At 64.2% G+C, this 27,899-nt stretch overlaps 4 protein-coding genes across 7 annotated transcripts; all 4 read left to right on the plus strand.

Annotated features, from left to right (window-relative positions):
• Positions 1-45: 45 nt before the first annotated feature.
• On the plus strand, positions 46-1,143 carry GDPGP1 (GDP-D-glucose phosphorylase 1). Its single transcript, XM_075431310.1, has one exon. It carries the CDS (start codon positions 46-48, stop codon positions 1,141-1,143), a length of 1,098 nt encoding a protein of 365 aa, XP_075287425.1.
• TTLL13 (tubulin tyrosine ligase like 13) lies at positions 1,107-18,622 on the plus strand. Of its 3 annotated transcripts, XM_075431867.1 has the most exons (16): positions 1,107-1,515; positions 1,832-1,872; positions 3,077-3,195; positions 3,732-3,862; positions 6,786-6,942; positions 7,213-7,359; positions 8,484-8,569; positions 8,711-8,936; positions 9,454-9,638; positions 10,530-10,718; positions 11,170-11,353; positions 11,660-11,857; positions 16,679-17,036; positions 17,653-17,967; positions 18,357-18,458; positions 18,533-18,622. In XM_075431867.1, exons 1-15 carry the CDS (start codon positions 1,187-1,189, stop codon positions 18,431-18,433), a joined length of 2,742 nt encoding a protein of 913 aa, XP_075287982.1. In that variant the 5' UTR covers positions 1,107-1,186; the 3' UTR covers positions 18,434-18,458; positions 18,533-18,622. The 3 variants fall into 3 exon arrangements, with proteins under 3 accessions (XP_075287982.1, XP_075287979.1, XP_075287980.1); XM_075431864.1 differs by lacking the exons at positions 6,786-6,942; positions 7,213-7,359; positions 8,484-8,569; XM_075431865.1 differs by lacking the exons at positions 6,786-6,942; positions 7,213-7,359; positions 8,484-8,569 and having other exon boundaries at positions 17,683-17,967.
• A 176-nt stretch (positions 18,623-18,798) lies between these two features.
• On the plus strand, positions 18,799-20,014 carry HDDC3 (HD domain containing 3). 2 transcript variants are annotated; one of them, XM_075431869.1, is made up of 4 exons: positions 18,799-19,001; positions 19,318-19,373; positions 19,500-19,689; positions 19,868-20,014. In XM_075431869.1, the coding sequence occupies exons 1-4, from the start codon at positions 18,890-18,892 to the stop codon at positions 19,996-19,998; spliced, it is 489 nt and encodes a 162-aa protein (XP_075287984.1). In that variant the 5' UTR covers positions 18,799-18,889; the 3' UTR covers positions 19,999-20,014. The 2 variants fall into 2 exon arrangements, with proteins under 2 accessions (XP_075287984.1, XP_075287983.1); XM_075431868.1 differs by having other exon boundaries at positions 18,803-19,001; positions 19,449-19,689.
• A 54-nt stretch (positions 20,015-20,068) lies between these two features.
• VPS33B (VPS33B late endosome and lysosome associated) lies at positions 20,069-27,858 on the plus strand. Its single transcript, XM_075432043.1, has 23 exons — positions 20,069-20,266; positions 20,406-20,486; positions 21,433-21,494; positions 21,651-21,700; positions 21,987-22,054; positions 22,277-22,322; positions 22,677-22,771; positions 23,163-23,267; positions 23,726-23,822; positions 23,980-24,057; positions 24,318-24,391; positions 24,807-24,893; positions 24,975-25,065; positions 25,290-25,364; positions 25,701-25,765; positions 25,847-25,901; positions 25,984-26,030; positions 26,263-26,395; positions 26,722-26,795; positions 27,088-27,189; positions 27,343-27,418; positions 27,489-27,605; positions 27,703-27,858. Exons 1-23 carry the CDS (start codon positions 20,171-20,173, stop codon positions 27,780-27,782), a joined length of 1,854 nt encoding a protein of 617 aa, XP_075288158.1. The 5' UTR covers positions 20,069-20,170; the 3' UTR covers positions 27,783-27,858.
• The last annotated feature ends 41 nt before the right edge of the window (positions 27,859-27,899 follow it).

Below are 27,899 nucleotides of genomic sequence, written 5' to 3' on the forward strand. Positions count from 1 at the left end.
CCGCCCCCCTGCGCCGCGAAGCCCCGCCCACCCTCGGCAGCCGGCATGGCGGCGGCGGCGGCGGCGGCGGAGGAGGCGGCGGCGGCGGGCGCGGAGCCGGGCGAGCCGGGCCCCGAGGACTTCGTGTACGGGGAGGAGGACTTCGTGCTGCCGGGCGCCGGCTGGGAGGGCGAGCCGGGCGCCGCGCCGTCCCGCTTCGACCGGGCGCTGCTGGCGGCCTGGAGCGACCGGATGGAGCGCGGCTTCTTCCGGTACCGGCTGGGCCCGCTGCCCGCCCGCCTCCTGCCCGGCCCCATGCGCCTGGTGGCCCAGCTCAACGTCCAGCGCGGCGCCCAGCGCCGCCCGCCGCAGTCCATCACCAGCCTGCGGCAGCCCTTCGACCCGCGGGCCTTCAACTTCACCCGCCTGCGCCCCGGCGAGCTGCTGCTGCGGCTGCGGCGCGCGGCCGGGCCCCCCGCCCCGCTGCTGGTGGCCATCAACGCCAGCCCGCTGGAGCGCGGCCACGTGCTGCTGCTGCCCGAGCCGGCGCGGGGGCTGCCGCAGGCGCTGACGGCCGCGGGGCTGCGCGCCGGGATGGAGGCCGTGCTGCTCAGCGCCCACCCGGGCTTCCGCGTGGGCTTCAACGGGCTGGGGGGCTGCGCCTCGGTGAACCACCTCCACCTTCACGCCTTCTACCTGGGCTGGCCGCTGCGGGTGGAGGCGGCGCCGGCCCAGCCGCTCAGCCCGCGCCTCGCCCTGCTGCGCGACGTCCCTGCGCCCGCCTTCCTCTTCTATGCCGCCGGTCCCGCCGAGCTGGAGGCGCTGGCCCAGGACGTGTGCCGGGCGGCGGAGCACGTGGCCGATGCCGGCCTGGCCTACAACCTGCTGGCCACACGGGGCGACCCGCCCGGGGGCACGGCGGCGGGCAGCGGACGTGGGCTGCGCGTGCTGCTGTGGGCGCGACGGCCCAGCTTCGGTGCCAAGGCGGGCGAGGCCTTCAACGTGGCGCTCTGCGAGCTGGCCGGGTACCTGCCGCTGCCCGCCGCCGCGCTGTACCGCGACATCACCGAGGCCGAGGCCCTGCGTGCCATCCGCCAGCAACTCCTGCCGGAGCCGCAGCTGCTGAGCCTCGCACAGGACCTGGCGCAGCTGCTGGACGGCTGAGTGGGGCCGGGGCCGCTCCGAGCACCGGGACCGGGACAGGGACATGGACCAGCACCGGGACCGGGCGGCCTGCCTCCGTACCACCGCCGCCCGCCAGGGGCGCTGCAGGGCGGCTCGTCACGTGACCACCCGCGGCCGCTCTGGGCTGGCGGCGCCGGGGTCTCGCTGGCCGCCCCCGCGCGCCCGTCGCCATGGGAACGGGCGGCCCCACCCGAGAGCGGCGGCGATGGAGGCGGGCGGCACGGGGAGGAGGGGAAGCTCGGCCCCGGGATCCCCCCCGGGCGGGGAGGCGGCTGTGGCGGCGCCCCGGGCCCGGCCCGCTGCCCCCGGCGGCCCCCCCGGCCCCGAGCCGCGGAGGCGGCGGAAGCCCAGGCAAGTGCGGCGGGCGGGCGGGCCGCGGGGCCGTCGGGCCGTGTTCCGCCGGGGGCTCGGGGCTCGGCCGCCGTCGCGCTGCCCCCGGGGCCGGGCTCCCCGCCCTGCCGAGCCCCCCACCCCGCCGGACCCGGGCCCGACCGGGGCCCTCCGGAATCGAAAATAAACGCTGCGTCCCCCCGTTGTCCCAGTAACCCCGGCGTGGCGCGTCCCGCCCAGGCCCCCGGTGCCCGCTGGCTGCGTGCCATGGCGGCTGCGCCCGGGCCGGGCCCCGCGCCCCGCTGAGCGGCTGTGCCGCTGTCTCTTTCCGTTCCAGCGCTCCCTCCATCAACCTGACCAGCTGCAAGTACGAGAGCGGTGAGTCTGGGGCGCGGCCGGGCATCCCCTCGGGTCCGGTGCCCGCCCGGGGACGAGCGCTGCCCCTGCGCCGTCGCCTGCGGTTCGTGTCCTGACCCCGCGAGAAGCACGGAGCGTTTCGCACCTCGGGCTGAGGGGCCCTCAGGTTTAGAGAGATGTAAAATGCACGGCAGCAGCGCAAGCCCCTGACCCCCGTACATCTGCAGTTGCCATACGGTGCTAATTGGTGCGAAGGGTTTCGTTAGGGGCGGTTACGATGCGAGACTGGCTCCTGCGCTTGGGGAAGTGGTGTGGGAGCTCTCGACTTTTAGCGTGAAGCTGGTGGTGGAACAGGGAGAATCGGCGCTGGAGCCGCTCCCTTTGCCGGCCGTCTCCAGTGACGTGCTCCAGGGAGCTGGTCCGCTCTCCAGTCTAGCTCTCCTTTGCTGCCACAAGCTGCACCTGATAAGAACAGATCCCTGTCATTTGATGGATGCTATTAGCCAATTTGCTAACGGCTGTTCTCGCAGTGCAACTGCACGTGCGTTGTTGAGGGTCAGGGCGTGGTCAGCGGCGTGAGGAATGCCGTTTTCGTGTAGAGGGACGGGCGCTGCGTGTTTCGCCCAGGGCCGTGCTCAGGCGGGCTGGTACGGGGCGGTGGATGGGGACCCGCAGCCGGACGTGGTGTGGCAGCGCCGGCGCCGCAGAAACCGGAACCGTCTCGGTTCCATTGTTCCTGCGGTGCATTCACCTTCATCACCTCCCCAGCCCGGCAAGGCCAAGTTCAGACCTGGCACTAGCACGAACCATCCCAGCAGCGACGTTCTGCTCCAGAGCTTGCGTGTTCTGCTGCCAAATAGCTTTTGGTTTTGAAGATGAAACTCATCCCATCAGAGGACTTGTATCTGCCCGTGTGGTGCCCGACCCACAGCGGACCCAAGCCTGCTGTGGCTGAGGAGGGGCTCTGGGACCCGCGGCGTGTGGACGCAGGGGGCCACTGTCTCCCAGCACACCTGCAGCCAGAGGCTGGGGTGAGTTTAGCTGGGTGGAGCATGTGGTTGTGACACCTCCCGAAGTGCCCTGGCGGTATCTTGCGTCTCTGAGAGTGGAACTGCAGCCTGGAGAGCTTTGCTCCACGCTCCGTCCTTGGTTACTCTGGGATTCGACTGGCCCTAGTATGTACACGCTCTGCATGGCCTCCTGTCGTCTGCTTGCTTTGGTACAGTGCGGCGGGCAGCGCGGTGCTGCGGGCTGAAGGAAGCAGGAGAGAACGAGGAGTGGACATTGTATTGGACGGACCACTCGGTCTCCCTGGAGCGTGTCATGGAGATGAAGCGGTTTCAGGTAAATATCTCCGTGTAAAGGCTGCCCAGCAGGAAGAGCTCGGGGAGGAGGGCGAGACGGGGGCTGTCCGTGGGACAACGTGCTGTGAGTGGAACAGAAGCGTCCAAGCTAGTGCCCTGCCCCCTTCTCTGCAGCAGTCCCAGAGGGCGCGGGGTTCACAAGCCTTTACTGCTGTTGTGTCGCTGGTATGGTGCCAGCAGCAACACTCTGGCAGTTAGTAGCGTGAACTGGAAGGCCGCCAACCCCTTTAATGTAGCGTGAAATAAATGGTTCTCGATGACAAACGGCTCCCTTCCTGAAGCGGTGATGTGCTAGGGAGGGAGAGCTTCAGGGCCGAGATGGGACGAGCAGATAAATCACGCTGCTGACACTCAGACAGAGCAGTGGTAGCGTAATCTTGTCCCTCAGCAGACGTTCAAGGCAACCACGGGCCCAGCTTCCTGTTCTGCGTGCCGGCACAGGGGCTTTCCTCGGGTCTCGAGGAGGATCCCTGCTGTTCCTTCGCTGATTCTGTTTCTCATCTGCACCTCTTTCAGAAAATCAACCATTTTCCAGGCATGATAGAGATCTGCCGTAAGGACCTGTTGGCTCGCAACCTGAACCGCATGCTCAGGCTCTTCCCCGAGGAGTACAATATATTTCCCCGCACTTGGTGCCTGCCAGCTGAGTGAGTGATACGCGTTAACGCAGCTGAGGGCAGGGGCATGACATTGGGAAGAGGGAGCCTCTATGCCCGACAGCCAGAGCTGGGGGGGGCTCGCTGAGCTCTCCTGTCTTGGTTTTGGGCGTTTGTAACCCTCCTTGGAACTGAACGGGGTGTTGAGACGCGTGGAGGCCATCATGAAGCAAGTGGAAGAAAAGAAGGTTATCAGGAGTAGTCAGCATGGATTCACCAAGGGGAAATCATGCCTGACCAATCTGATAGCTTTCTACGATGACATGACTGGCTGGGTAGACGAAGGGAGAGCCGTGGATGTTATCTACCTTGACTTCAGCAAGGCTTTCGACACAGTCTCCCATGATATCCTCCTAGGGAAGCTGAGGAAGTGTGGGCTGGATGAGTGGTCGGTGAAGTGGATAGAGAACTGGCTGAATGGCAGAACTCAGAGGGTTGTCATCAGCGGCGCTGAGTCTAGTTGGAGGCTGGTGACAAGTGGTGTCCCTCAGGGGTCAGTACTGGGCCCAGTCTTGTTTAACTTCTTCATCAACGACCTGGATGAAGAGTGGGAATGTACCCTCAGCAAGTTTGCTGACGACACCAAACTGGGAGGTGTGGTAGATACACCAGAAGGCTGTGCTGCCATTCAGCGTGACCTGGATAGGCTGGAAAGCTGGGCAGAGAGGAACCTGATGAGGTTCAACAAGGGCAAGTGCAGGGTCCTGCACCTGGGGAGGAACAACCTCATGCACCAGTACAGGCTTGGGGTGGACCTGCTGGAGAGCAGCTCTGCGGAGAGGGACCTGGGTGTCCTGGTGGATGACAGGTTAACCATGAGCCAGCAGTGTGCCCTGGCTGCCAAGAAAGCCAGTGGGATCCTGGGGTGCATCAAGAAGAGTGTGGCCAGCAGGACAAGGGAGGTTCTCCTTCCCCTCTACACTGCCCTGGTGAGGCCTCATCTGGAGTACTGTGTCCAGTGCTGGGCTCCCCAGTTCAAGAAAGATGAGGAGCTACTGGAGAGAGTCCAGTGCAGGGCTACGAGGATGGTGAGGGGACTGGAGAATCTCCACTACGAGGAGAGGTTGAGGGAACTGGGCTTGTTCAGCCTGAAGAAGAGAAGGCTGAGAGGGGACCTTATAAATGCCTACAAATATCTGAAGGGTGGGTGTCAGGAGGATGGGGCCAAGCTCTTTTCAGTGGTGCCCAGTGACAGGACAAGGGGCAATGGGCACAAACTGAGGCACAGGAAGTTCCGTCTGAACATGAGGAAGAACTTCTTCCCTCTGAGGGTGACGGAGCACTGGAACAGGCTGCCCAGGGAGGTTGTGGAGTCTCCTTCTCTGGAGATATTCAAGACCCGCCTGGACAAGATCCTGTGCAGCCTACTGTAGGTGACCCTGCTTCGGCAGGGGGGTTGGACTAGATGACCCACAGAGGTCCCTTCCAACCCCTACTATTCTGTGATTCTGTTTCTAGTCTCACACATCTTTAATTCCTATCAGCCCGTGGTATGGCGTCCTCTGCGACGTGTGCCTCGCTGCTGGGCCGACCGCGTACCGAAGGGCTACATGTGGGGAGAGGGACCCACCCGGGAAGCCAAAGGGCAGTGGGCGAGTGAGAAGTGTCGACCTGTGTTTCGGTGGAAGGTCTCTGCAGCTCAGGGTGAAGGGGAGAGGCGACCGCAGGGCAGCGTGGCAGGCTGCGTCGGTGCCTGTCGCTCGCGCGGGACAGGGGCCCGGGTTGGTTCCACCCCACCGACCGCACGGCCGCCCGCACAGCCCCCGGCACCTCTGCGCCTGCCGCAGGAGGGCACGCTGATGGCGGAGGGTGTACGGTCAGCACCGAATTGCTCACGCTTTGGGGCAGAAGGCCTGGCTGCGCTGATCATGTGCAGGCAGGCAAGGACAGAAAGGTAGCTGAGAGAGACCAAAGGGCGCTCACAGTTCGGGTGGCTGTGAGGAGATGAGATACCCATTCTCAGACAGATTTTATTCTTACTGTTTCCTGAAGACCTCAAAGTAGGGCTCCTGTCACCTGCTCTGTAGCTGAACTCTCCTCAGGGTTAGAATGATTTTCTTAATTCCTGACCTAAAGCATCTTTGAGGAAATATCAGCACTGAGCACTTCTCCTGTTTGCACTGGCCCTGGAGAACAGCGGTTTGCTGCGTTTTGCTAAGAGCGCGTTGTGTCCAGGAAGGCCATTGCCACGTGTCCTCTCAGTCTTCCCATTTCTGGAGAAGACGGGCCTGGTTCTCTCGTCCGTCTTTCCAGGCTGCATTTCCTGGACTCGGATTGCTCTTGGCACTGCTCTCGGGGATTTGCTCAGTTTGCCTCTCTCTTTCCCTAAATGTGGTGCCCGCTAGAGAGATGGTGCTTCTCCATCTACAGCGAAATAACTAACTGGCACATGGGCTTGGCTCTTCAAAGCACCGTACTCCACTGGAGCTGCTCTTGACGATCAGCCACGCGACATGACAGGCGTGCTCCATCACGTAGGTGCGAGCCTCTGCGCCCTGCTTAGAACGCTCTGGCCTGGCCTCTTGCCTGCCTGCTGATGAGCTGGCATGAAAGGGGCTGTAAAGACTTGTACTTCCTCTTCCTTTGTGGCCAGGGCTTGTTTTCTCCTGCTCTCTCTGTGGCAGCAGAGCCAAAACCTTGCTGGCTCCTGTATGCGTAGTGGTGACCACTTCCTATGAGCCTCCCGGCAGAGGTGGAGGTGTGTGCCAGGAAAAGATGGAACCGGGACGGCTTTGTCAGGTTGCACAAGCACCGATTTGTAACTGATGTAGGTCAGGAGTAGGTGTACTATTGCTCTGCTGCGGAAGCGTGGTCTGTACTGGCCGGCAGCACCAGAGCTAGAGTTCCCAGCTGTTGTGAGAGAGTTCAGAGGCTGTTTTTTGCAGCTTGTAACAGTCACCCCTTCCTTGCACAGCTACGGAGGTTTCCAGAGCTACAGACGCACAAGGAAAAACAGAACGTACATCTGCAAGCCAGAGAGCGGCTGCCAAGGGAGAGGTATCTTCATAACACGTAATCCAGAGGAGATCAAACACGGAGAGCACCTGATCTGTCAGCAGTATATCTCTAAGGTAGTGGGGACCATCTCGAAACACAGGTGGAGGACTGCAGCCTCCCAGCTCTTCCCGCATCCTCCTCCATCTGCGCCCTCCTGGACCTGCCAGGGGCGTGGGCCGGCGGCAGCGCGGCAGAGGCACGGTGAAAGCCTGCCTTGCTCCTCGCTGCCGCACCACCAAGGAGCGGCACACGAAGTGCAGATAGAGCAGCTGGCCTCAAGGAATCGGCGGCAGGCCTAGCAATGTTTCTTTATCTCATGCTTTCTCCTGCCTTTTTCCTCACAGCCTTTCCTTATTGACGGCTTTAAATTTGACATGCGTATCTATGTGCTGGTCACGTCTTGTGACCCGCTGAGGATTTTTGTCTACAAGGAGGGCCTGGCCCGGTTTGCCACCACGAGGTACATCGATCCCAGCAGCAGCAGCAGCCTGGTAAAAATGGGAAGTTTCCAAAAAACTTGCATCGTACCTGTAGGTTTTAGTCCCCAATTTATCCTAGGGGCATTCCAGACCTTGAAAAGACAGGGACTGGTGGGTTTCGTGGGACCCAGCTTTCTTATTCCCTGTTTTGCCCTCCCTCTGTACCTCCTCCTCCTCTTCACAGGAGGTATTTCAGGAGTGTCTGAAGTAGATCTGCTCCCAGGCCCCACGTTTGGGCTGTTTACTGGCATTATCGTAGAATCATGGAGTTGTTTTGCTTGGAAGGAACCCTGGAAGGTCTCAAGTCCCACCTTCTGCTCAAAACTCGGTCAAGAATAAATGCAGATCTGGTTTCTTGGGGTTTCACCCAGTCGGGTGTTGAAAACCTGGTGGGACAGAGACCCCGTGGCGTTCCTGGGCAACGGTCCTACTGCTTCTTGCCTTTGTGAGCATTCTCAGTCTGCACCACGCCTTGTCTGGCTCTGTGCTTCAGGCAGAAAAGAGGCACCTGGGGATTACCTGGTGGTACTGGGACAGCCTAGGAGAGGCAGGGAGGGGAACTGGGAAAGCAAGGTGCGGAGTATGGCCATGCCCGTCTCCAGCCAGGGGTCTGCAGGCTGTAAAGTCCCCACAGAAGATGGCCTGTAGCGTCGAATTGCTGTGCTCCAGTCACAGCCTGGCCTGACAGACCCCACGCTTCTGGCTATCTGCCCACCTGTTCCAGAGCTGCATAAGTGTATGCCCTCCCTCACGCTGACACGTGCGTGTCTTGGGGAGGTCGTCTGCTCTGGGTGAGCAAAGGAAGACAAGGAATCTGCAGAGATTTGCTGCAGCTTCTGTGCTGAGGAGCCCCTGGTCTATCAGAGAGACCACGGCTGGAATGGCACCTGTGGAGCTGACTCCTGTGCTCTCCCCCAGAGATAAGCACAGAGGTGCAGAGAGGGTAGAGCTCTGCTGGCTCTGACTCTGGCTAGAGAGGGAATCACCAGTGTGATTAACTCCTTGCTGCAAGGCACCGCCACGGAGAAGAGGCGGCAGCGGGTGGAGTTGGTGGCTAGATCAGTGCTAGTGGGGCTGTTTCGATTGACGCTCTGTGGTCCACAGTAAATGTAAGTCTCTTGCGGTTCTTCTCTCAGGATGATATCTGCATGCATTTGACCAATTATGCTATCAACAAGCGTAATGAAAACTTCATCCAGGATGACACGATGGGCAGTAAGAGGTATTGTCTTGTCCAGGTACCGCAATGCGCTGTGCACATCCCGCAGGAAAGCTGCGTTTGGGACACTGTTTTACTTCCACCGTTCTCGGGGCAAACATGGTATGACAGGTCAGCTCTTACCATCTCCCGTCCTCCACGCAGGAAACTGTCCACCCTGAATGCCTGGATGACGGAAAACAGCTACAACACAACAAAACTCTGGGAAGATATTGACGACGTTATTATAAAGACTCTTATTTCAGCTCACCCTGTTGTGAAGCACAATTACCAAAGCTGCTTTCCGAACCACACTGCCAGCTGTGCCTGCTTTGAGATTCTGGGTTTTGATATTTTGCTGGACAGAAAGTTGAAGCCGTGGCTGCTAGAGGTGAGGAAGGAGTCTCCTGCTGTGCTGGAGCAACTCTGGGAGCAGCAGATAGCCGAGCGCTGGCTTGTCTGGGGAAGGCTCCGGAACAAGGGATGGTGGGATGAGCAGAACTGGTTAAAAAGGGCCACCTCGTTCACAAAATTAAACAGGCTGTGAAGACAAGTAGCCAAGCGACCTGCTGCAGGCTAAGCGGGGTCTAAGAGCCTGTTCCCTGCACGCCCTCTCTAAGAGCGCGGAGTTTCCTGAACCGTAGGACTCGACCTGTAACAGCATCCTGACTTTACGATAGCTGCCCCATGCCCGTAGTCCTGCTGGGTGGGGATCTGAGTGAGCTGCAGTGCGGGTGGGCATCGCGCTGCAGGAGGACAGAACTGGGTGCAGCCTCCTGCTTTCTGCCGCTGTTCCAGGGAAGAACATCCGTGGGAAGTGTGCGGCGGGGCAGACTGGGGCCAGCGAGCTGGCTGCTGGCAGCGCTTGCTGGGAGCTGCCAGGTTAGATTAGCTGCTTGTTTTGGCAGGTGAACCACTCTCCCAGCTTCACCACGGAGTCTCGCCTAGACCACGAGGTGAAGGATGCCCTTCTCTGTGATACCATCAACCTGATCAATGTGCATGCCTGTAACAAAAGGAAGGTGCTCAGGGAAGACAAGCAGCGGGCAAAGGAACGGCTCCTCCAGGCCCATCAGACTCTCCGTGCATCCAGGTATTGTTCTTCCCCATAGTGCTGCAGGTCTCCAGCGAGAAAAGACAGGGAATAGCGGAGCAGGATAAAACTAAGGCTGGCTGTCTCCAAATCGGAGCTCCCAGAGGCCACGGCACTACGTAGCCTCTGAGAAGAGATCGCCCAGGCCATCTGCATCCTGCAAGGAGGAGCCAGGGCTGGTCTCTGGGCACCAGGAGGTCCGAGATGCCTGATGCTCTGTACCGGGCGCTGCATGGAGTCATCCCCGTCAAGCTGCGCCTGCTTGTCACGTTCCTTCGGTGCCGGCGGGCTGTGCCGCGTGCAGAACAGACCCCAGCGCTGCGGCAGGGACCGGGAGCACCCGGGGGCATGGGGCCCTTCTCCAGAGCAGGGTTCCTATCCCAGGGTTGAGGGTTCCCCCCTTGCTCTGTCTGCATGAGGCCGTGTTAGATGAGCCTGCTGCCCGGGCTTTTCCTGCCATGCAGGGCGAGGCAGGAGCTCCCTCCAGCTCCCGTTTCCATGAGGAGGCCTGAGATAACCCCGGGCTGGAGACGCTGCGCATTAGCCCTGTGGCCTCGGCTGCTCCGAGCTCCCCGCCAGCGAGGAAAGCTCCCAGCAGCAGGCACATTTTAACTGAACTCCTCGTGTAACTGGGTCAGTTGGGCGAGAAGGCTGAGGGGCAGGGTGTGAGCCCGGGTGGCAGGGGAGAGATCTGGAAATCCTTCGCCAGCACTCTACAGGTCGAGGATGAGGAAGCATGGGATGTGCTGGTCCCCTGCAGTGCACCCACGTGAAACAGGCTCCCAGATGGGGAAGGAGCGGGGAAAGTGCTAGCCAGGCCCTGTCCTCAGCCAGGACAGCACCCAGAGCCTCCCGTCACAGCTCCTGCCTGTGCTTTCTCCCGGTCTGCAGGCGCAAGGAGTTGGAGAACAACCAGGCTGCCTGGCTGTCTCAGGCAGAGCAGTACGAGAACTCGCACCTGGGCGGGTACCAGCGCATTTATCCGGCGTGCGGAACAGAGAAGTACGAGCCGTTCTTCAAGCAGAGTGCCTCGCTCTTCCAGGAAACGGCGGCGTCCAAAGCCCGAGAGGCGTGTGCCAGGTACGCTGCTCCTGCAGAGAACCCGCTCCTCGCAGGGGAGCATGGAGACCGCTGGCTGCTGGTCCCCCCGGGAGCAGCTCTGCTGCGTAACAGATGTGAGCTGGTGAGAGCTGGAAGGGAAGGAGTCACCGCAGCAAAGCAACGTCCCCTGGCATTGCCCGTGAGGGGCAAACGCAGCATTCCACTGACTTTTGGACTCTGGAGGCACCGTGTCGCAAGCGTCCTCCACCCTTCTGGCAGGCACAGCCTCATTCGAGGGCATTTCTTACGGTGGTGAGAGGCGCTTGTAAAAGCCCTCCTGGCCCAGTTCTTGGCACACTTCTCTTATGGTCTATTCACTACAGAACTTCTGGCTGCAGTAAAATGTCCTTGGGTTGAAGGCTTCATAATAGCCTTTTGCTATTACGGCTCTTACTGAACTAGTGACTACTGAACTACTGTTCTACGGCAGGCAGCAACTGGAGGAAATTCGCCTGAAAAAAGAAAAGTTGGAAGCTGTTACCAGGAAGAAGAAAACGCAGAGGAAAGAGGAGCTGCATGGAGAGTCAGCTGGCCACAAACCCCAGATCCATTGTAAAACCACAGCTCCTACAGCCCGCCTCGCCTATAGAAGCACCCGGATGTGGGACAGAAAGGTACCCTGCCCTTGCCAGTGGCTGTCCCTGGGGCTCTGCGAACACTGCTGAGCCGTGGGTGTTTCCAGGGAACAGAACTGCGAGGTTTGACTCCCCTTCCTGAAGTCCAGGGAGTTGATATCTTGTGCTGAGAGGCACTTGCAAGCACCGTGTCCCTTCCCTGTTGTGGCTTCCACTGGGATCTGCGTCCCACTCCATCCCAGAGCCTGCGGTTCTCCTTAGGGCACGGAGCAGTCTGTGGCTTTCTCTCTCTTGCACATTACTACAGCTGCAACTTTGCTGTAACACCGGTCTTTTGTTCCTAAGCTACAGCGCCTGCAGTACGACTCTATGCAACCCCAGGATATTGTGGAAGACGAGGAGAAGAAAAGAGTGAATGCTCTGCTGCAGCGCGAGAACCTTATCCGAGGCCTGGGCATCATAGATCAGCTCTCCCAGCTGCTCCCCACAACTGGCAGGCCAGCTGACGCCCCAGGACCCTGCGCCGTTATCCCCGAGAGCCAGGTAACTGTGGGCTGCCCAGATCCAAGGCCAATGCAGGGCACAGCCATTCGCAGGAGATCGCGAGGAACCAGGCACGGCGCTGAGCACCTCTGGAGTGGCTCAGTTAAACGAGATCTGACGTAGTGTCTGGGTCCGTGGGTTTTCACTGTGTCCCCTCACAGTGGGCGCGCGGTCAGCCGCGTAGGGCCCCTGAGCACCCTTCCCCAGCAGACCCCTCACCCTGGTATCCCAGAGAGCAGACCACCAGGGCACTGCTGTTTGGACACTGCTGTCCCCAGCGTGCGGCTCGGTGTGAGCTGCTGCCTCGGGCAGGAGGGCGGTTCTCCTAGCCCAGCAGTACCAGTTCCAGGGAGGGCGGTTCTCCTAGCCCAGCAGTACCAGTTCCAGGGAGGGCGGTTCTCCTAGCCCAGCAGCACCAGTTCCAGGGAGGGCGGTTCTCCTAGCCCAGCAGCACCAGTTCCAGGGAGGGCGGTTCTCCTAGCCCAGCAGTACCAGGAGCGCGGTGCAGGAGCGCGGTGCACGAGCACGCGCATGTCACTTCCGTCTGCTTACGTCATGGGCTGAACGCTATTGGTTGTCCGGAGAGGGGCCCTATCTTTCCGTACAGCGCGACATCTTCCGACCGCCAAGCCCTAACTATCCACGTTTCCCCCCTCCTTATGTTTTAACGAAATAGGTTAATATGAAAATTTTTGTACTCAGGGTTAAGATTTAAGTTTAATATTTAGTTTTGAGATTTACTCGCAAGACACAACTAGAAGACTTAACGTTAACTAACTTTAAGTAAAGAATGTAAATATCAAAATCTTATAACAAACATAAGGTACATTAGACAAATGTATTTCTCAATTGACTGAAACATAACAATCTTAACAATTCTATTGTTTTTCTTATTCTATTTTTGTTCTATATTTTATAACACTCTTAAAAAGTATATGCCATAAACTTGAATAAAAAACATAAGGCACAGTAAACGGGTGAAAGCTGGGGTAACCTTAGGGATAACTGGGGGTAGAACTGGGTAGATAAATTTTTAAAGTAACTGTTGGTGTTCTACTAACATAATGTTAACTTTCTCTAGTTGACTCTTGACAAACGAGACGATGCTATTTAGTATACAGGGTCCAAAGACCAGTGTCATTATGATCATGGCGATCGGCCCTACTGTTATGTTTTCTCTTATCACTCGATCACTTGCAAGGTCCCGTAGGATCAACCTGTATGGCTGATGGTGATGGTAATCTAATTCTGCTTGTCCTATAGTGACAAGCTCCAAAATCAGGATCACACAAAGGCATCGTAGCCCCTCTTTGCGGAGGCTGTTCTGCCATTGTCTGGGTTCTGCCAGTCAGGAACTTCCAGGCTTGGACAGGACATTTGCCGACTTGTCATCTTCTCTTGTCACCGGGGTGTACAGGTTACGGGGGTGTCCGATGATCCGGCCCAGTGAACAAAAACTCACAGTTTTCATTAGTTTTATTCTGGAGGTCCGGTTAATGGACTTAAGTGGACACCACCTAACTTTTCCATTTTTTTTGACAGCGGCAGGGTTAGATGCTCTTCCTTCGCGACATGCTTAATCATGTCCGCAATGCTTGACCCCGCCGGTAGCGACCGCAGGATTTCTTTGGTTGTCAAATTACACTGCTGATGTAAACATTCTGCTACGACTGGGCCTTTTGCCTCCACACGCAGGGCCGAAGAGTCGACCGCTGCTTGGAGACGATCCACAAATTGTGTAAAGCTCTCACTTTCACTTTGCTTTATTGTGGACCATGGCGATGGTTTGGCAATGACTCTAGAGGCTGTGCGAATAGCTTCTCTGGCCGCACGAGTAGTTGTAATGACTTCATGGGCCTGCAGGCCCCGGGCTTGCGCCTGGGGGGTAATCATTGTGGGATCTGTGCCCATTAACCGCTGCAGGCTGGAGCCGTGCAGTGGATGATCCGCCCCAGTTACTTGGGCCAGTTGCCTCGCACAGTAGTCCTCCCATTCTTGTTTAGAAACGATCATCCCTGCCCCGTCAAAGATCAATCTACAAGTTTGTTTTATATCGAACGGGAGCATATCGTCTCCCCCGAATACACCATTTATGAGGGTGGAGACCATGGCAGATTTAAGCCCTTTATCCGCGATTGCCTTAACAATCGCTTGTATGTCCTTAGGGTTTATCGGTGTGTGGACCCTCTGTCCCCCGTCCGTCACCCGGACCGGGAACGCTAGCGTGGCCGACGGGGCCCAGCCGGCGCACGCAATCTTTATTTTCCTCCAGTCTGTGAGAGGGATTTCTCCCCCTCGCGGTTCCTCTTTAATTTGGATGGGGATATTTTGGCTCTTGACTTTGTCTCTCTCTGTTTCCTCCTCTGCTAAGTCTGAATCAGTTGCGAGCCACTCGTCCCAGCTGGTGTCTGATTCGGAGTCGGAGCTCGACTGACCGGTTACTTCCGGTCTCCAGAACCTGTCTGCCTGGCTTTGGCCCCGCCCACTTCCCTTGTGGGCGGGCCGCTCCTCCCCCCCGGGCCCGCCCCGCCCCCGCTCGGCGGGGTGTTTACCCGATAAGGGCGTTTTTCGCAATGCACATTCGGATCGGTTCTCTGCCCCTCGCTCGTTTCCTTGTCCCCTTCTTGGTCGCTCCTATCGCCCTTTTCCTTCTTGTTCTCCTCCCCCGCCCGTCTGTGCGCGCTTGTTAGTTCCAGCGCTTCCTCCTGTTCGCGCCAAGGGCGTCTTCGCCCCGCCCTTCCCCTTCCTGCTCGGCGCCATCTTGGGGCGCACAGGGCGCTGGTCTAGCCCAGACTTCCTCAGACTCCGTTTCTTTCGCGGTGCCCCCAGCCTCCTCGGCTAACCCGCCCCAGAAGGGTTTAACTCGTTTCTGTCCCTCCGTAAGCGGGTCGGGGTCCGGGAGCGGAGGGGCCGTGCCGCCCTCTTGCTGATCTTTAGGCTCAGCAGAGTCGTCACCGTCTGGGGGGTGCAAAGTCTGTGTGGCTGCCCCGATTCCCAATTCTGGGGTGGCCAACAAACAGTTCTTTCCCGCCCTCCAGGTCTCCTGCTCTTGTCTAGCTTTCTGCAGGGCCTGCACGACTTTCCCCCACGACTTAAGGTTTTTCCCACAACCCGAGGACATCGTCTCCTCGGCCAACGCTTTAGTGCACTTATCCCACACTTCGGGCTGGAGAATATCCACCGGCTGGTCAATGACCCCGGCTTGCAAAAGCCTCGCAACTGCGAGAGTAAAATCTTTGGGCTTACGATCAATCCCCCACTGCTTATGTAATTGCGATACGACCTTCACAAGGGGCTTCCATCCTCCTTGTTGGTGCGGGAGCGTCCTCCCCGCCGGGCTGGTCCTGCCGCTCCGGCCGCCGTTCACCCGACTCCAGGCGAGTGTCCCGGGTTTCGGCACCGCTTGTTGCCTTCAGAGGCGCGGCGACCGGCCCCAGGCGCCCGGGCCATCGGCTCGCAGACACCAATGTGGTGGGCGGCAAATGGCGTTTATTGGTGGGTAGCGCAGCCTTATATAGTCTCGGTTTACAGCGTCACTTCCGTCCGTTACGTCATGGGCTGAACGCTATTGGCTGTCCGGAGAGGGCCCACCTTTCCGTACAGCGCGGCATCTTCCGACCGCCGGGCCCGGACTGTGCGCACGCGCAGCAAAGCGGGACCGAAGGGATGGCCGTGAAAAAATAAGTCTTTAGGTGAACTCTGCCCTGCAGACAGTGCCCCTCCCTGGACATCTCCCGTCTGCTTGCGCCGCTCCCCCCGCGGGGCAGGCGACCGGCCCGCGCACGGGCCCGAAGCCCCGGGCTCAGCGCTCGGGCTGGGGCTCCGTTCGGAGTCATCCTCGCTCTGCAGCAGCGGGCTCCGGCGCGGAGCCTGCGCGTTGCTGCGGCCGCGTCCCAGACGGCCTCGAGGTGCGCGGCTGAAGAGCGCGGGGCTTCGCGGAGGATTGCACCAGGGAGCCGGGGTCGGGTCCTAGAAGGGAAGGAGACCAGCGTGGCCGTCTCAAACTGAGTCTCGGCTGCCACGGCCGTTCCCAAGCCAGGCTCCCGGTCTGCAGCCGAGCGAGGAGGAAGCCCGCAGGCTGTCGTCCGTGGGCTCCGTTAGGCTACGAGGGCTCTTCTGGAGCACTGAGGGTGGCTGTCACCGGCTGTGTCGGGGAAGGGCTAGTTCTGGACCCACAATTAACGAGAAACCTTGCGAGGTCCATTGCCTCTTCCAGTGGCAGCGTCTGTTTCCAGAAAGGCCTCTGCTCCTGGCTGGAAGGGTGACGCACCTCAGAAGGGTGCTGACCAACTCAGGGCACCAGAGCTGCAGGAATTATTCAGGACCTAGGAGTCTGCTAGCACCTTACAAGAAACTGGAAATAGTCAATTTAATTTAACAAAAGAAGTCTAAGATAGGATTTGATCTGTAAGAACTGATGGTTGCTGCCTTTTCCTCGACCAGACAAAGCAGAACCTGAAACCCAAACTCTGCCTAAGATCTGGATAACTTTTTCAGCAGCAAAGGGTTGCCCAGGGTGGGTCAGATCCTTCATGGTGCAGTCTTCCCAGCCTGCTCTGGCATTTCTTCCCACAAGCCCTGCTCCAGCTCAGCCCAGTGTCACGGGCAGAGGACGGAGCCTCAGCACTGCTGCGGGCGCATCGGGCAGGCAGCTGCCATGACCCCTCGGGTGATCTGAATCCGGGACGGTGACTGTTGTGTCTGGGGAGAAAGCGCAGGGCGACGCTGTAGTGAGTGCCCATAGATGACGGAGAAGACTCTTCTTCCCGACTCTTGCCAAGGCCTCCGGAGCTAAGCGGCGGCTGCTTTCTTTCCTTCCAGCCGCAGTCCCTCTGGGAGGTGCTCAGGACGCAGGACGCCCACGGCTTAACGACGCTCACCCCCGTCTCGCTCCCGGGAGCTGCAGTCCGGCCTTCGGGACAGCGGTTCCTGCACAACCCCAGAGCCGGGGCCCAGCTGCCGGCTGGCCTGGGCTCGGACCCTGCCGCCGCGGGCACCCTCTTGGTTCGAGGCCAGAGCATCCCTTACCATCAGCGGCACGAGGTGCCGCGGGGCCGCTGGGCACCGGGCGTGGGCTGGCTGCGGGGCCACGCAGCATGGACGGCAGCGGCCACTGAGCCCAAGGGGCTGTGCGCGAGAGGCCGGCTGCTCCCTGGCATCGCGAGCAACGCTGAGCGCGGTGAGTACCCATTGCCTTCCTCTGGCTCCGAGCGTCTGCGTCGCGGGGGCTCAAGGCAGCGGGCCGGAGCCGTGGGCACACATTGGGAGCTGTGGATGTTCCTGGGCGTGCCAGGGTGGGAGGAGTGGGGGGGCTGGATGGACCTCAGAGTCCCTGGGGTGCTCAGACCCTGCAGAGGGGACACCAGGCTCTCCTCTGCACACCGGTGACCGCTGGAAGTCTGTGCCCGAGGCCGGCAGTGCCCTGTTGGCAGGGCCAAGGCAGAAGGTGGGTGGTTTCCCAGGACCAAGGGTCGATGTGCTGCGATGGGGGAGTGGGAGCAGCCCACAAGTGCTTGCGAGCAGGGTCAGAAGCGCAGCAGATGGGAGAGCCGAAGGGGCACGCTGGCTGTGGGCAGTGCGGAGGAGACGCTGGGTGACACAGCGTGGCCCCCAGCCCCTCCCCAGGCCTCGCTCCCACCACCCACGCCTTCACCCAGCCCTCCCCGGCTCCCCCGCCATCGGCTCCAGCCGTTGGCAGCCCTAGGAGCGGGGCAGAGGGGATTCTGTGGGGTGTCGCAGGGCTGAGCGCTGTCACGGAGGGCTGCTGTGCCCCACGTCTGCCCGCACTCTTCCAGGTGAAGCTGGCAGCCTGTCCTTCTGTGCAGGCAGCGGTCCCCTGGCGTCCCCAGCCAGCGCGGGGAAGGCCATGGGCAATGGCGGCTTCAGCCCTGCTGCAGCCCCGGAGCTCCCCGCGGCCTCCAACGCCCATGTACAGCGCACGTGGCCCTTGCACCGCACCGGCATCTCGCACCGCACCGGCATCTCGCTCCGCACCGGCCCCTCGCACCGCACCGGCATCTCGCACCACGCCAGCATCTCGCACCGCGCCAGCATCTCGCACCGCGCCGGCCCCTGGCACGCCGGCAGCGCGGGCATCGTGGGCAGCGCAGGTACCGCGGCGCAGGGGACCCCGCGCTCAGACGTCGTCCCCCCGGTGCTCGCCGCCGGACCGCGGCTGCCGGGGGGTGGGGGGCTGCCCCGGCCGGGCCCGGTTCCCGGCGCCCCGGGGCCGCAGCCCGGGCCCCAGCGGGACCCCGCCGGTCCCGCCCCGCCGCCGGCCCCGCCCGGCTCCCGGCCCCGCGTCCCGGCTATGGCGGCGCTGCTGCTGCGGGCGCTGCGGGCGGGCGCGCTCCGGGCCGGGGCCCCGCGGCGGGCGGCGGCGGCCTGGCCCGGGGACCCGGAGGCGCCGGACCCGGCGGTGGAGGAGGCCGAGAGGTGCGGGCGGGGGCCGGGGCCGGGGCCGGGGCCGGGGCCGGGCCTCTCACGTCTCTCCCCGCAGGGCGCGGCGGCGGCGGGTGGCAGCGCGGCTGCAGCGGGAGCTGGGCGGGGGGCGCGGCCCCCCCGAGCGCACCCTGACCTGGCAGGCGATGGAGCAGATGCGGTGAGCGCCGGGAGGGGGGGACCGGGGGGGGGGCACGGGGGGCCGCGCCCCGCTCACCGCGCCCCTGCCCGCAGGTTCCTGCGGCGGGAGCTGCCTGAGGAGTGGCCCCCGGAGCGCCTGGCCCAGGGCTTCGGCGTCAGCCCCGACGTGGTGCGGCGAGTGCTGCGGGGCCGGGGCTGCCCCCCGCCGCGCCGCCGCCTGCGGCAGGACCGGACGGCGCTGACCGCGGCACCGGGAGCGGGAGCGGCACCGGGAGCGGGAGCGGCACCGGGAGCGGGGGGGGGTGGCGAGGTGCGCGCGCCGGACGGGACGCTGCTGTATCGGGTGCCGCGGGGCCTGGGCGGGCCGGGGCCCGGCGGGCAATAAACGGCCGGACCGGACCCGCCTCCGCGCGCTGCTTCCGCCGCCGGCGCCGCGGGGTCGGGGCCGCCATGGGCTCGGAGGCCGCCATGCTGCTGGAGGCCGCCCACTTCGCGGCCGGGAAGCACAAGGGGCAGCGGCGGAAGGACCCCGATGGCACCCCCTACATCAACCACCCCATCGGTGCGGACCCCCTCCCCGCCCCGCCCCGGGCCCCTTCCCGCCGCCCGACCGGGGATCGGAGCCCGCGGACCACTGACCAACCCCCGCCCCCAGCCCCGCGTTCTCTCGCGGGGGCTCCCCCCACGCTGCTGCCCTGCCCAGCCCGGGGGTCCCTGTCCCCACGCACCCCCCCTGCCACCCCCGGGGACCTGCCTGCCCCAGGCTCTCACCCCGTGGTGCCCCCCTCCCCTCCCCGGCAGATCTCGGGGGACCCCTCGCTGCCCTGGCCCGCAGCCGCCCGCTCCCCCCCTTCCCACCTCTCCCCTCTGCGTCGCAGGCGTAGCGCGGATCTTGGCCCACGAGGCCGGCGTGACCGACATCGTCGTGCTGCAGGTAACGCCCCACCCTCCCCTGCCCGCTCCCCGCCACGACGGGGACCCCCCGATTGTCCCCCTCCCCTCGTCCCAGGCCGCCCTCCTGCACGACACGGTGGAGGACACGGCCACCACCTTCACCGAGATCGAGGAGCGCTTCGGGGAGGAGGTGAGGCGCGTGGTGGAGGAGGTGACGGATGACAAGACGCTACCCAAATCGGAACGGAAACGCTTGCAGATCGAGCGGGCGCCCACCAGCAGCCCCCGAGCCAAACTGGTCAAACTGGCCGATAAACTTTACAACCTCCGAGACCTGAACCACTGCACCCCCGAAGGTAGAGACACCCCCCCCCCCCCGTTGCCAACCACACCGGGTGGGTTTTGGGGGAACGGGGTGGAGACGTTCAGCCGAGAGCCTCCCGGACCCGGTGCCGCCGTACGGCGGCACCGGGTCCGGGAGGCTCTCGGCGCAGCGCGTCCACACCGGTGACCCCCGCCGCCATGTCCCCGCAGGGTGGTCGTCGCAGCGGGTGCAGGAGTATTTCCAGTGGGCAGCGGAGGTGGTCGCCGGGCTGCGGGGGACGAGCCCGCCGTTGGAAGAGGCCCTGCGGCGGCTTTTCGAGGAGCGGGGGCTGGGGCCGTGACCACCGGCGGCACCGGGATGGGGGGGGGGGGGGGGGGGGGAATGGCGGGCAATAAACGTGTGCGGGAACCGAGGGTTCCGCCTCCTCGAGTTGCTATGGCGACGGGTGCTTCCGTCGTTCCGGTGTCCGTCGTTCCGTTCCGTTCCGTTCCGGTCCTCCCCGCTCCTCCGCCATGGCGTTCGCTGCCCGCCGCGACGCGCCCGAGCCCCCCGATTTCGGCATCCTGAAGCGGCTGGCGCGGGATCAGCTCATCTACGTGCTGGAGCAGGTCCGGGACCGGGACCGGGACCGGCGGGGGGGCGGAGGGAGGGGACCGGGACCGGGAGCGGCGGGGGAGGGCGCCTGGCCCCGCCGCAGCCCGGCAGGGACCCGGGGGTCGCCGGCCCCAAGCCCCCGCCCGCCCCCAGCTCCCCGGGAAGAAGGACCTGTTCATCGAGGCCGACCTGATGAGCCCGCTGGACCGCATCGCCAGCGTCTCCATCCTGAAGGTACCGCCGGGACGGGACCGGGCCGGACGGGACGGGACGGGTGGCTGCCTGCTGCCCACCCTGCCCGCGCTGCCCCTGCTGCCCACCCTGCCCCTGCTGCCTTGTGCTGCCCGCCCTTCCCACGCTGCCCGCGCTGCCCACCTTGCCTGCACTGCCTGTGCTGCCTGCACTGCCCACGCTGCCCGTACTGCCTGCACTGCCCACGCTGCCCCTGCTGCCTTGCGCTGCCTTCCCTGCCTGCTACCCGCCCTGCCCATGCTGTCCACACTGCCCACACTGCCCATACTACCTGCCCTGCCCATGCTGCCCACCCTGCCTGTGCTGCCTCTGCTGCCTGCCTTGCCTGCTGCCCTCCTTGCCTACGCTGCCTCTGCTGCCTGTGCTATCCACCCTGCCTGTGCTGCCTCTGCTGCCTGTCTTGCCTGCTGCCCGTACTGCCTACACTGCCCATGCTGCCTGCACTGCCTGTGCTGCCTGTGCTGCCCACCTTGCCTACTGCCTGCACTGCCTGCTGCCTACCCTGCCCACGCTGCCTGCATTGCCTGCTGCGCATGCTACCCCTGCTGCCTTGCACTGCGTCTGCTGGCTGCCCGCACTGCCCACGCTGCCCCTGCTGCCCGCACTGCCCCTGCTGCCTGCCCTGCCTGCACTGCCCGCCCTGCCTGCTGCCCACCCTGCCTGCATTGCCTGCTGCCTGCACTGCCCACGCTGCCCCTGCTGCCCACACTGCCTGCAGTGCCCCTGCTGCCTGCCCGCCCTGCCTGCACTGCCCGCCCTGCCTGCTGCCCACCCTGCCTGCATTGCCTGCTGCCCGCACTGCCCATGCTACCTGTGCTGCCCACACTGCCCCGCTGCCTTGCGCTGCCCGCACTGCCCACCCTGCCCACACTGCCCACCCTGCCAGCCCTGCCGTGCTGCCCGCCCACACCCCGGCCTCTCCCCGCAGCAGCACGAGGTGGACAAGCTGTACAAGGTGGACAGCCGCCCGGCTCTCAGCACCAGCGACCAGTGAGTCCCAGGGCCGGGGGGCCGGGGGGCAGCGGGTGCCTCTGCTGGCTCAGGGTCTGGACGGGTCCCCAGGCAGAGCTGCCAGGGGAAGGCGCCGGGGAAGGCAGGGCCGGGCCGAGGGGCCTCTCAGCCCCCTCCGTCGCTCTGTGATGGCAGGCTCTGCTTCCTCGTCCGGCCGCGGGTCAAGACGATGAGGTACATCGCTGGTGAGTTGGCCATCGCCCGCTGACGCCTCAGCCCCGCGCTGGGGCTCGGGTGCGGCTGCCTCGTGGGGAGCGTCCCGTGCTGCTCTGGGCTGCCGGCGTCCGGCGGGCTTGGGAAGGGCTTTGGGCAGCTCCGCAGCCTTGGCAGACGGGCCCTGTGCTGGGGTTTTTCTCCCTGCCTGAGGTATTTGGGTCCTGTGAGACGTGGGTGGGTCCCTGCACCTTGTCAGACGAGAGGAGTTGTGCTGGCGCGGGGGGTGGGCAGAGCCTGCACGGTTTTTGTCCGCAGATATTGTCAATGCTGACAAGATGTCAGGGAGGAGCAGGAAGTACAAGATTATCTTCAGCCCCCAAAAGGTCAGTCTGCCCGTGCTCTGCTGCTGCGTACCCCGTCGCTCCATGTCTGCCCACCCTTCGCCCACCCCTTCTATGGGCACCAAAACTCGTTTCTAACCCAGGAACATTTAATTAAAAGCAAACATGGCAGTGCCTGGGAGTGAGCCGGTCCCCTCGCCTGCCAGAGCTCTGCCTGCGCGCTCGGAGCCCACTGGGCCCTGAAGGTCTCTCCTTCTCTTCCAGTTTTACGCATGTGAGATGGTGCTGGAGGAAGAGGGAGTCTTTGGTGGTGAGCGGGGCTGCGGTGCCGGCCCCTTCCCCTCCTCAAGGGCCGGCTCGTGGCAGCTCTGACACCGCAGAATCCCAGTCGGGTCCCAGTACTGGGGTCCCTGTGCTGCAGGGGCAGGACCATGAGCAGGAGTCGCAGGTTCCCTCGTGCCCGGCTCCCTGCCCGCAGCCGTGTGCCTGCCGCAGCGTCGACACCTCGCCCCGTCTCCTGGGAGGGGGGGTGGTCCTGCCACGGACCCCCGTGGAAAGGCCCCGTCTCTCGGCTCCCCAGAGCTCTGTGCAGGGATGTCGCGATTCTGGGGACTGCTTCCGCCGAGGGCTGGGTAACTGTCGCCTTTCCCTGTCCCAAACTCAGATGTCACCTGCGACGAATGGTCCTTCTACCTGCTGCCCCTGGACGAAGACATCATCAGCATGGAGCTGCCCGAGTTCTTTCGCGACTACTTCTTGGTCAGTGGGACGATGCGGGCGGGACGCTGCCCTGCGGGGTCGCAGCCTTTCCCTTGCTCGTCTGTTGGGCTCAGGACAGAAGAGCTTTTTTCGGAGGGCTGATGCGTGACATCCCACTCCGTCCCCTCAGCCCTCACCGCAGGCCCTTCCCTGCTGTCCCAGGGTGGCTTTTGCCAGGGGTGGCTGCTTTGAGGGGCTGTGATGCCTCCGCACGCAGCCCCCCTGCTGATCCGAGCAGCTTCGGGGCATCCTGGCACGTTCCTTCCCTCTGGAAGTGCCGAGCCCAGGGCCCGCGTCACCCCCAGCCCCTCTCCCGCCGAGTCCCCGACGTGGCGGCCGTTTCCCAGCAGCCTGCCCGGACTCACTCCCCAACGTCTCGTGGTCCCCGCAGGAGGGAGATCACCGCTGGATCAACTCCGTCGCTCGAGCCCTGCAGTTACTGAACTCCCTGTACGGCCCTTTCGGCAGGGCCTACGGCATTGGCAGGTGTGCCAAGGTACGGCCCACACCGCGGGCTCGGCTGGCGTGTGGGGAAGCGTCCCTGGTGCCCGTAAGGGGTGCAGCTCGCGGGGTTCGGCCCCGCCAGCCGCGTGGCACCGCGTCGCCATAGAGGTGGCACCGTGCTGCTGCCCCATCCCGGGCAGCCCCGGGGGCTCGGCAGATTTTACCGGGCACGGCCGTCCTGTGTCCCCGGCCAGCGCTGCGCGTGCGGCGGCAGGGCGGCTGCGGCCATCGGCTCCTTGTCGGGGTGTTGCGGAGCACCCCGTGCCTGGCCCAGCCTCGCTCAGCAAGCCCCCGGCCCGCGGCAGCCGGTTGTCCCCGTGGGACGCCTTGGCCTGCGCCCTGGCTGCCCCGGCGCGGCACAGCGGTGCGGGGGCTGGTGCGGGGCAGGCTGCGCGCCGTGGTGGGAGCCGGGCTGCTGCCCCCGGCCCTGGCACGCTCTGCCCGTCGCAGATGAGCTATGAGCTGTGGCGGGACCTGGAGGAGGAGAGCGAGGGCGATGGCCAGGGCAGGAAGCCCGAGATCGGCAACATCTTCCTCATGGACAGAGGTAGGCTGGAGCGAGGGGCGACGGACAGGGCAGGGAGGAGCGGTTTGGGCCGGGAGCAGGGCCGGTGCTGGCTGCAGGGAGAAGCGGGGCGGCTGGCTGCGGCGAGGGGAGCGGGCAGGGGAGCAGGAGGGCAGCCGGATGCCGGCTCTCATTGCAGACACGGACTACGTGACGGCGCTGTGCTCCCAGGTGGTCTACGAGGGGCTGGTGGACGACACCTTCCGCATCAAGTGCGGTATGTCGCCGGGGCGGCACGGGGCTCCGCACACGGAGGGTCTGCGGGGTTTGTGCCCAGCGTCGTCAGAGCCTGCGTGCCGCAGCCCAGGCTGTTCCCCGCGGGGATGGTCTCCGTGCTGGGTGCTGCCGGAGGACGGCCCTCGGTCTGAGCGAGCGGCTGGGTGGGCATCCCCCATCTCTGCTGCCTTCTGCAGCAGGGCCAGCGTGTGCTGGGATGTCACTGGCTGGGGCAAAGCAGCTCCTCATCCTTCTCTGCAGGGAGCGTGGATTTCGGGCCAGATGTCACCTCTTCTGACAAGAGCATTAAGGTGCTGCTCAACGCCGAGGACAAAGTGAGTCCCTGCGTGCCTCGGGGAAAGCAGCTCCCCGCACGCTCCGTGCCCGGGTGGCACCGGGAGAGGCTGAGCGGGGCATTTCCCCCCTGAGCCTGAGCCTGAGCCTGAGCCGGGACCGGCCGGGTGCTGCTGGGCCTCGGAGCACAGGTTGGGATGGGCCAGGGCACAGAGACGGGGGAACGTGGTCCGGCACGGCTCGGCTCCTGCAGTCAGCAGGGTCCCTGCGTGCAGGCCCAACGGTCGGTACTTCGGGCCATCGACCGCCCTGGCAGGGAGACCACCGCGTCTCGCTGTTGAGGCTGCTGGCAAGCGTCAGCTCCGGGGGCTGGGGACTGGGGCTGGGTGGGCCCTGTGCTGGCGCGGGGAGCGTGGGGCGCACGCCTGGCACCGACGGCTGCGGTGCTCTCTGCAGGTCTTCAGCCAGATTCGGAACGAGCACTTCTCCAGCGTGTTCGGCTTCCTGAGCCAGAAGTCGCGTAACCTGCAGGCACAGTACGACGTGAGTGTCGGCCCAGCGCGTGGGACGGCCGCGGTGCTGTCCCTCCCCGCCGGGTCACCTCCCCGGACGCTCCTTCCGCAGCGGCGCCGCGGCATGGACATCAAGCAGATGAAGAACTTCGTGTCTCAGGAGCTGAAGGGACTGAAGCAAGAGCATCGCCTGCTGAGCCTGCGTAGGAGCAGGGGCTGGGACACGGGGAGGGTGCCTGCAGCGGGTGCCTGGGCTCTGGGGACACGAGGGGGCTTCGAAGGGTCCCCAGGATGGGCAGGTGGTCTGAGCGGCAGGCAGGGGAGCAGAGGCTGTGACTTCGTGCAGGTGCCCATCGCAGGCTGGGGTGACGAGCTGCGTGCGGAGCCTGTTACGCCTCCAAAGCGGCCGTCTCTCTTGGCTGTGCAGATATCGGTGCCTGCGAGTCCATTATGAAAAAGAAAACCAAGCAGGACTTCCAGGAGATGATCAAGGCTGAGCACTGTGAGTGCTGCTCCCTGCCCCGCGTCTGTTGTTACCCCCGTCCCAACCCTCGCGCCCCCACCCTCCGGCCCCGCGTGCCCCGGGCCTGGGCAGCCTGACGCCCCGTGCCCCCGGCGTGGCCGCAGCCCTGCCAGGCCGTTTGTGTCGGGGCGGGTCTCCAGCTCCTAAACGGGGTCAAGCCGCGTCTGCAAAGGGTTGGTGCGTGGTGGGCTGGGGGCCAGCGCTGCAAGCCTGCCCCGTTCCCTGGAGCTCAGGGAGGCCGAGTCCGGGCTCCAGCCAGGTTAGCTGCTGAGCCTGGGGATGGGTGCAGTGATGCTGCCTCTTCCCGCGCCGTAGCTCTGCTGGAGGGCTTCGACATCCGGGAGAGCACCAGCTTCATAGAGGAGCACATCGACCGGCAGGTGAGGGACGGGCTGTCCGGCCGCGCCGTCCCGCTGCGGGGACGCGGGGACGCAGGCGGCTCATGGCCCGCTCCCACGCAGGTGTCACCCATCGAGAGCCTGCGCCTGATGTGCCTCCTGTCCATCACGGAGAACGGTGGGGTGGCTGCTGCTCGGGGCGGGGGGCTGCGCCGGGGGCCCCCAGCCGGGTGCCGAGCTCACCGCCGTGCTCCCCACAGGGCTCGTCCCCAAAGACTACCGCTCCCTCAAAACCCAGTACCTGCAGGTGAGCGCGCCCGGGGGCACAGCGCTGCGTCGGACGGGCGGCCGTGCTCCCCGGGGACACTCGGCCGTCTGCGGGACAGCCCCTGCCCCACGGGCTCCGCAGGGCCCGCGGCTCTGCTTGCCCCTGCCCTCGGCCGGGTTGCTCGGAGCAGTGGCCCTGGGGAGGCGGCAGCCTGCCACCTTCCCCTGCTCGCGGCCGGGGGTCCGCGCTGATCCGGTGCCCCCTTCCCCAGAGCTACGGGCCCGAGCACTTGCTGACCTTCCACAACCTGAAGCGCATCGGGCTGCTGACCGAGCAGTCGGCTGGCGAGACCCTGACCGCTGTGGAGAGCAAAGTCAGCAGGCTGGTGACGGACCGCGCCGCCGGTGAGAGCCAGCCCTCCGCCCGGCGAGTCCCCGGGGAGCCCTGCGGCAGCAGCTGCCCCGTCGGGAGCCGCGGCTTCAGAGCTGGCTGGGAGCACGTGGCGAACGCGGACACTGTGGGCGCAGGGACGGTGCCACGAGCGGGCAGGGGGCTCTGCCACGGTGGCAGCAGGGCTGGCAGACGCCGCTGCCAGGCCTCTTCTCGAGCCAGGAGCTCTGCACATCCCCCTGCCCAGCCTGCGGCTGCGTTGTCCCAAAAAATGGGGTTTGGCCATCGGCTGTGATTAACCCTGAGGCTCTGAGCCGCTTCTCCTCATCTTGTTTTCCAGGAAAGATCACAGATGCGTTTAATTCGTTGGCCAGGAAGAGCAATTTTCGAGCCATAAGCAAGAAGCTGGGGCTGGTACGTCCCCATGGGGCTGCTGGCCGGCCGCACTGCCCGCGTGCCCGCTGGTGCTGGGACAGCTCTGGCATTTTGTGCCCAGGCCTGCAGGCTCAGCACCCCAGAGACCCAGGGCACGGGGCCAGAGCTGCTGCTGCCGCTCCAGGCAGCAGGGGGGCTTCTCCCCTGGTCAGGGGCTCACTGCGGGCTTCCCGGTCTGTGGGTACACCAGCAGAGGCTTGCCCCGAGTGCCCATCCCTCCTGCAGCCCTGCGGGGCCGGGGCCGTGCCCTGAGTATCGCCCCTCTCTGCAGATCCCCCGGGTGGATGGCGAGTACGACCTGAAGGTGCCCCGGGACATGGCTTACGTCTTCAGCGGCGCCTACGTCCCCCTGAGCTGCAAGATCATCGAGCAGGTGAGCCCGCCTGCCCCGGGGAGCACGGCATGCGTCCCCCGCGCCCCGGCCTCCTTGGGGGGCCCGGCGGGGGTCCCTGGGGCTGGCAGTGCTCATCTGCCGGTCGGTGCCTCCCTGCGCTGGGCCTGCGCCTGACCCCCACCCGTCCCTCAGGTGCTGGAGCGCCGGGGCTGGCTGGGCCTGGAGGAGGTCGTGCGGCTGCTCAACGGCAACGAGTTCTCCGTCTCAGGTCGGGGCCGGGCCGGGCTGGGGCCGGGAGGGCCGGGGTCGGTGGGTCCGACAGCGCTCTGCCTGCGCAGACGGCGCCGGGGAGGACGGCTCTGCCGGGGAGTCCCAGCGCGTCGTCCTCGCCGTCTTCCTGGGCGGCTGCACCTTCTCCGAGATCGCTGCGCTTCGGTTCCTGGGGAAGGAGAGAGGTAGGGGCGGCGGCGGGGGAAGCTGCCGGGGGTGGGAGCCGGGGGGCGGCCCCGGCCCGCAGCCGAGCGGGGGCTGAAGCGCTGGCGTCTCCCGCAGGGCTCAAGTTCATCTTCCTGACCACGGCCATCACCAACAGCGCCCGCCTGATGGAGGCCATGACCGAGGCCAAGGCCTGAGGCGCGCCGGGCCCTGCCCCCGCCCCGCCCCGCCGCAATAAACAGCTCCGTGCCGCAGACCCGGCTCGGCCTGGCGCTGCGGCCCGGGGGGGGCCCGGCGGGGGTCCGGGGGGCCCT

This window comes from Opisthocomus hoazin, chromosome 10, assembly GCF_030867145.1.
Source record: "Opisthocomus hoazin isolate bOpiHoa1 chromosome 10, bOpiHoa1.hap1, whole genome shotgun sequence".
Classification (NCBI taxonomy): Eukaryota; Metazoa; Chordata; class Aves; order Opisthocomiformes; family Opisthocomidae; genus Opisthocomus; species Opisthocomus hoazin.

Excerpts from the sequence above, each read along its gene's own strand:
- VPS33B (XM_075432043.1), top strand. The coding sequence starts at position 20,171 with ATGGCGTTCGCTGCCCGCCGCGACGCGCCCGAGCCCCCCGATTTCGGC. Across the intron at positions 27,190-27,342 it reads GCTGCAAGATCATCGAGCAG|GTGCTGGAGCGCCGGGGCTG; the intron begins GTGAGCCCGCCT and ends CCCGTCCCTCAG. Across the intron at positions 27,606-27,702 it reads GTTCCTGGGGAAGGAGAGAG|GGCTCAAGTTCATCTTCCTG; the intron begins GTAGGGGCGGCG and ends CGTCTCCCGCAG.
- HDDC3 (XM_075431868.1), top strand. The coding sequence starts at position 18,890 with ATGGGCTCGGAGGCCGCCATGCTGCTGGAGGCCGCCCACTTCGCGGCC. Across the intron at positions 19,002-19,317 it reads CTACATCAACCACCCCATCG|GCGTAGCGCGGATCTTGGCC; the intron begins GTGCGGACCCCC and ends TCTGCGTCGCAG. Across the intron at positions 19,690-19,867 it reads GAACCACTGCACCCCCGAAG|GGTGGTCGTCGCAGCGGGTG; the intron begins GTAGAGACACCC and ends ATGTCCCCGCAG.
- GDPGP1 (XM_075431310.1), top strand. The coding sequence starts at position 46 with ATGGCGGCGGCGGCGGCGGCGGCGGAGGAGGCGGCGGCGGCGGGCGCG.
- TTLL13 (XM_075431867.1), top strand. The coding sequence starts at position 1,187 with ATGGACCAGCACCGGGACCGGGCGGCCTGCCTCCGTACCACCGCCGCC. Across the intron at positions 1,873-3,076 it reads CAGCTGCAAGTACGAGAGCG|TGCGGCGGGCAGCGCGGTGC; the intron begins GTGAGTCTGGGG and ends GCTTTGGTACAG. Across the intron at positions 8,937-9,453 it reads TGAAGCCGTGGCTGCTAGAG|GTGAACCACTCTCCCAGCTT; the intron begins GTGAGGAAGGAG and ends TTGTTTTGGCAG.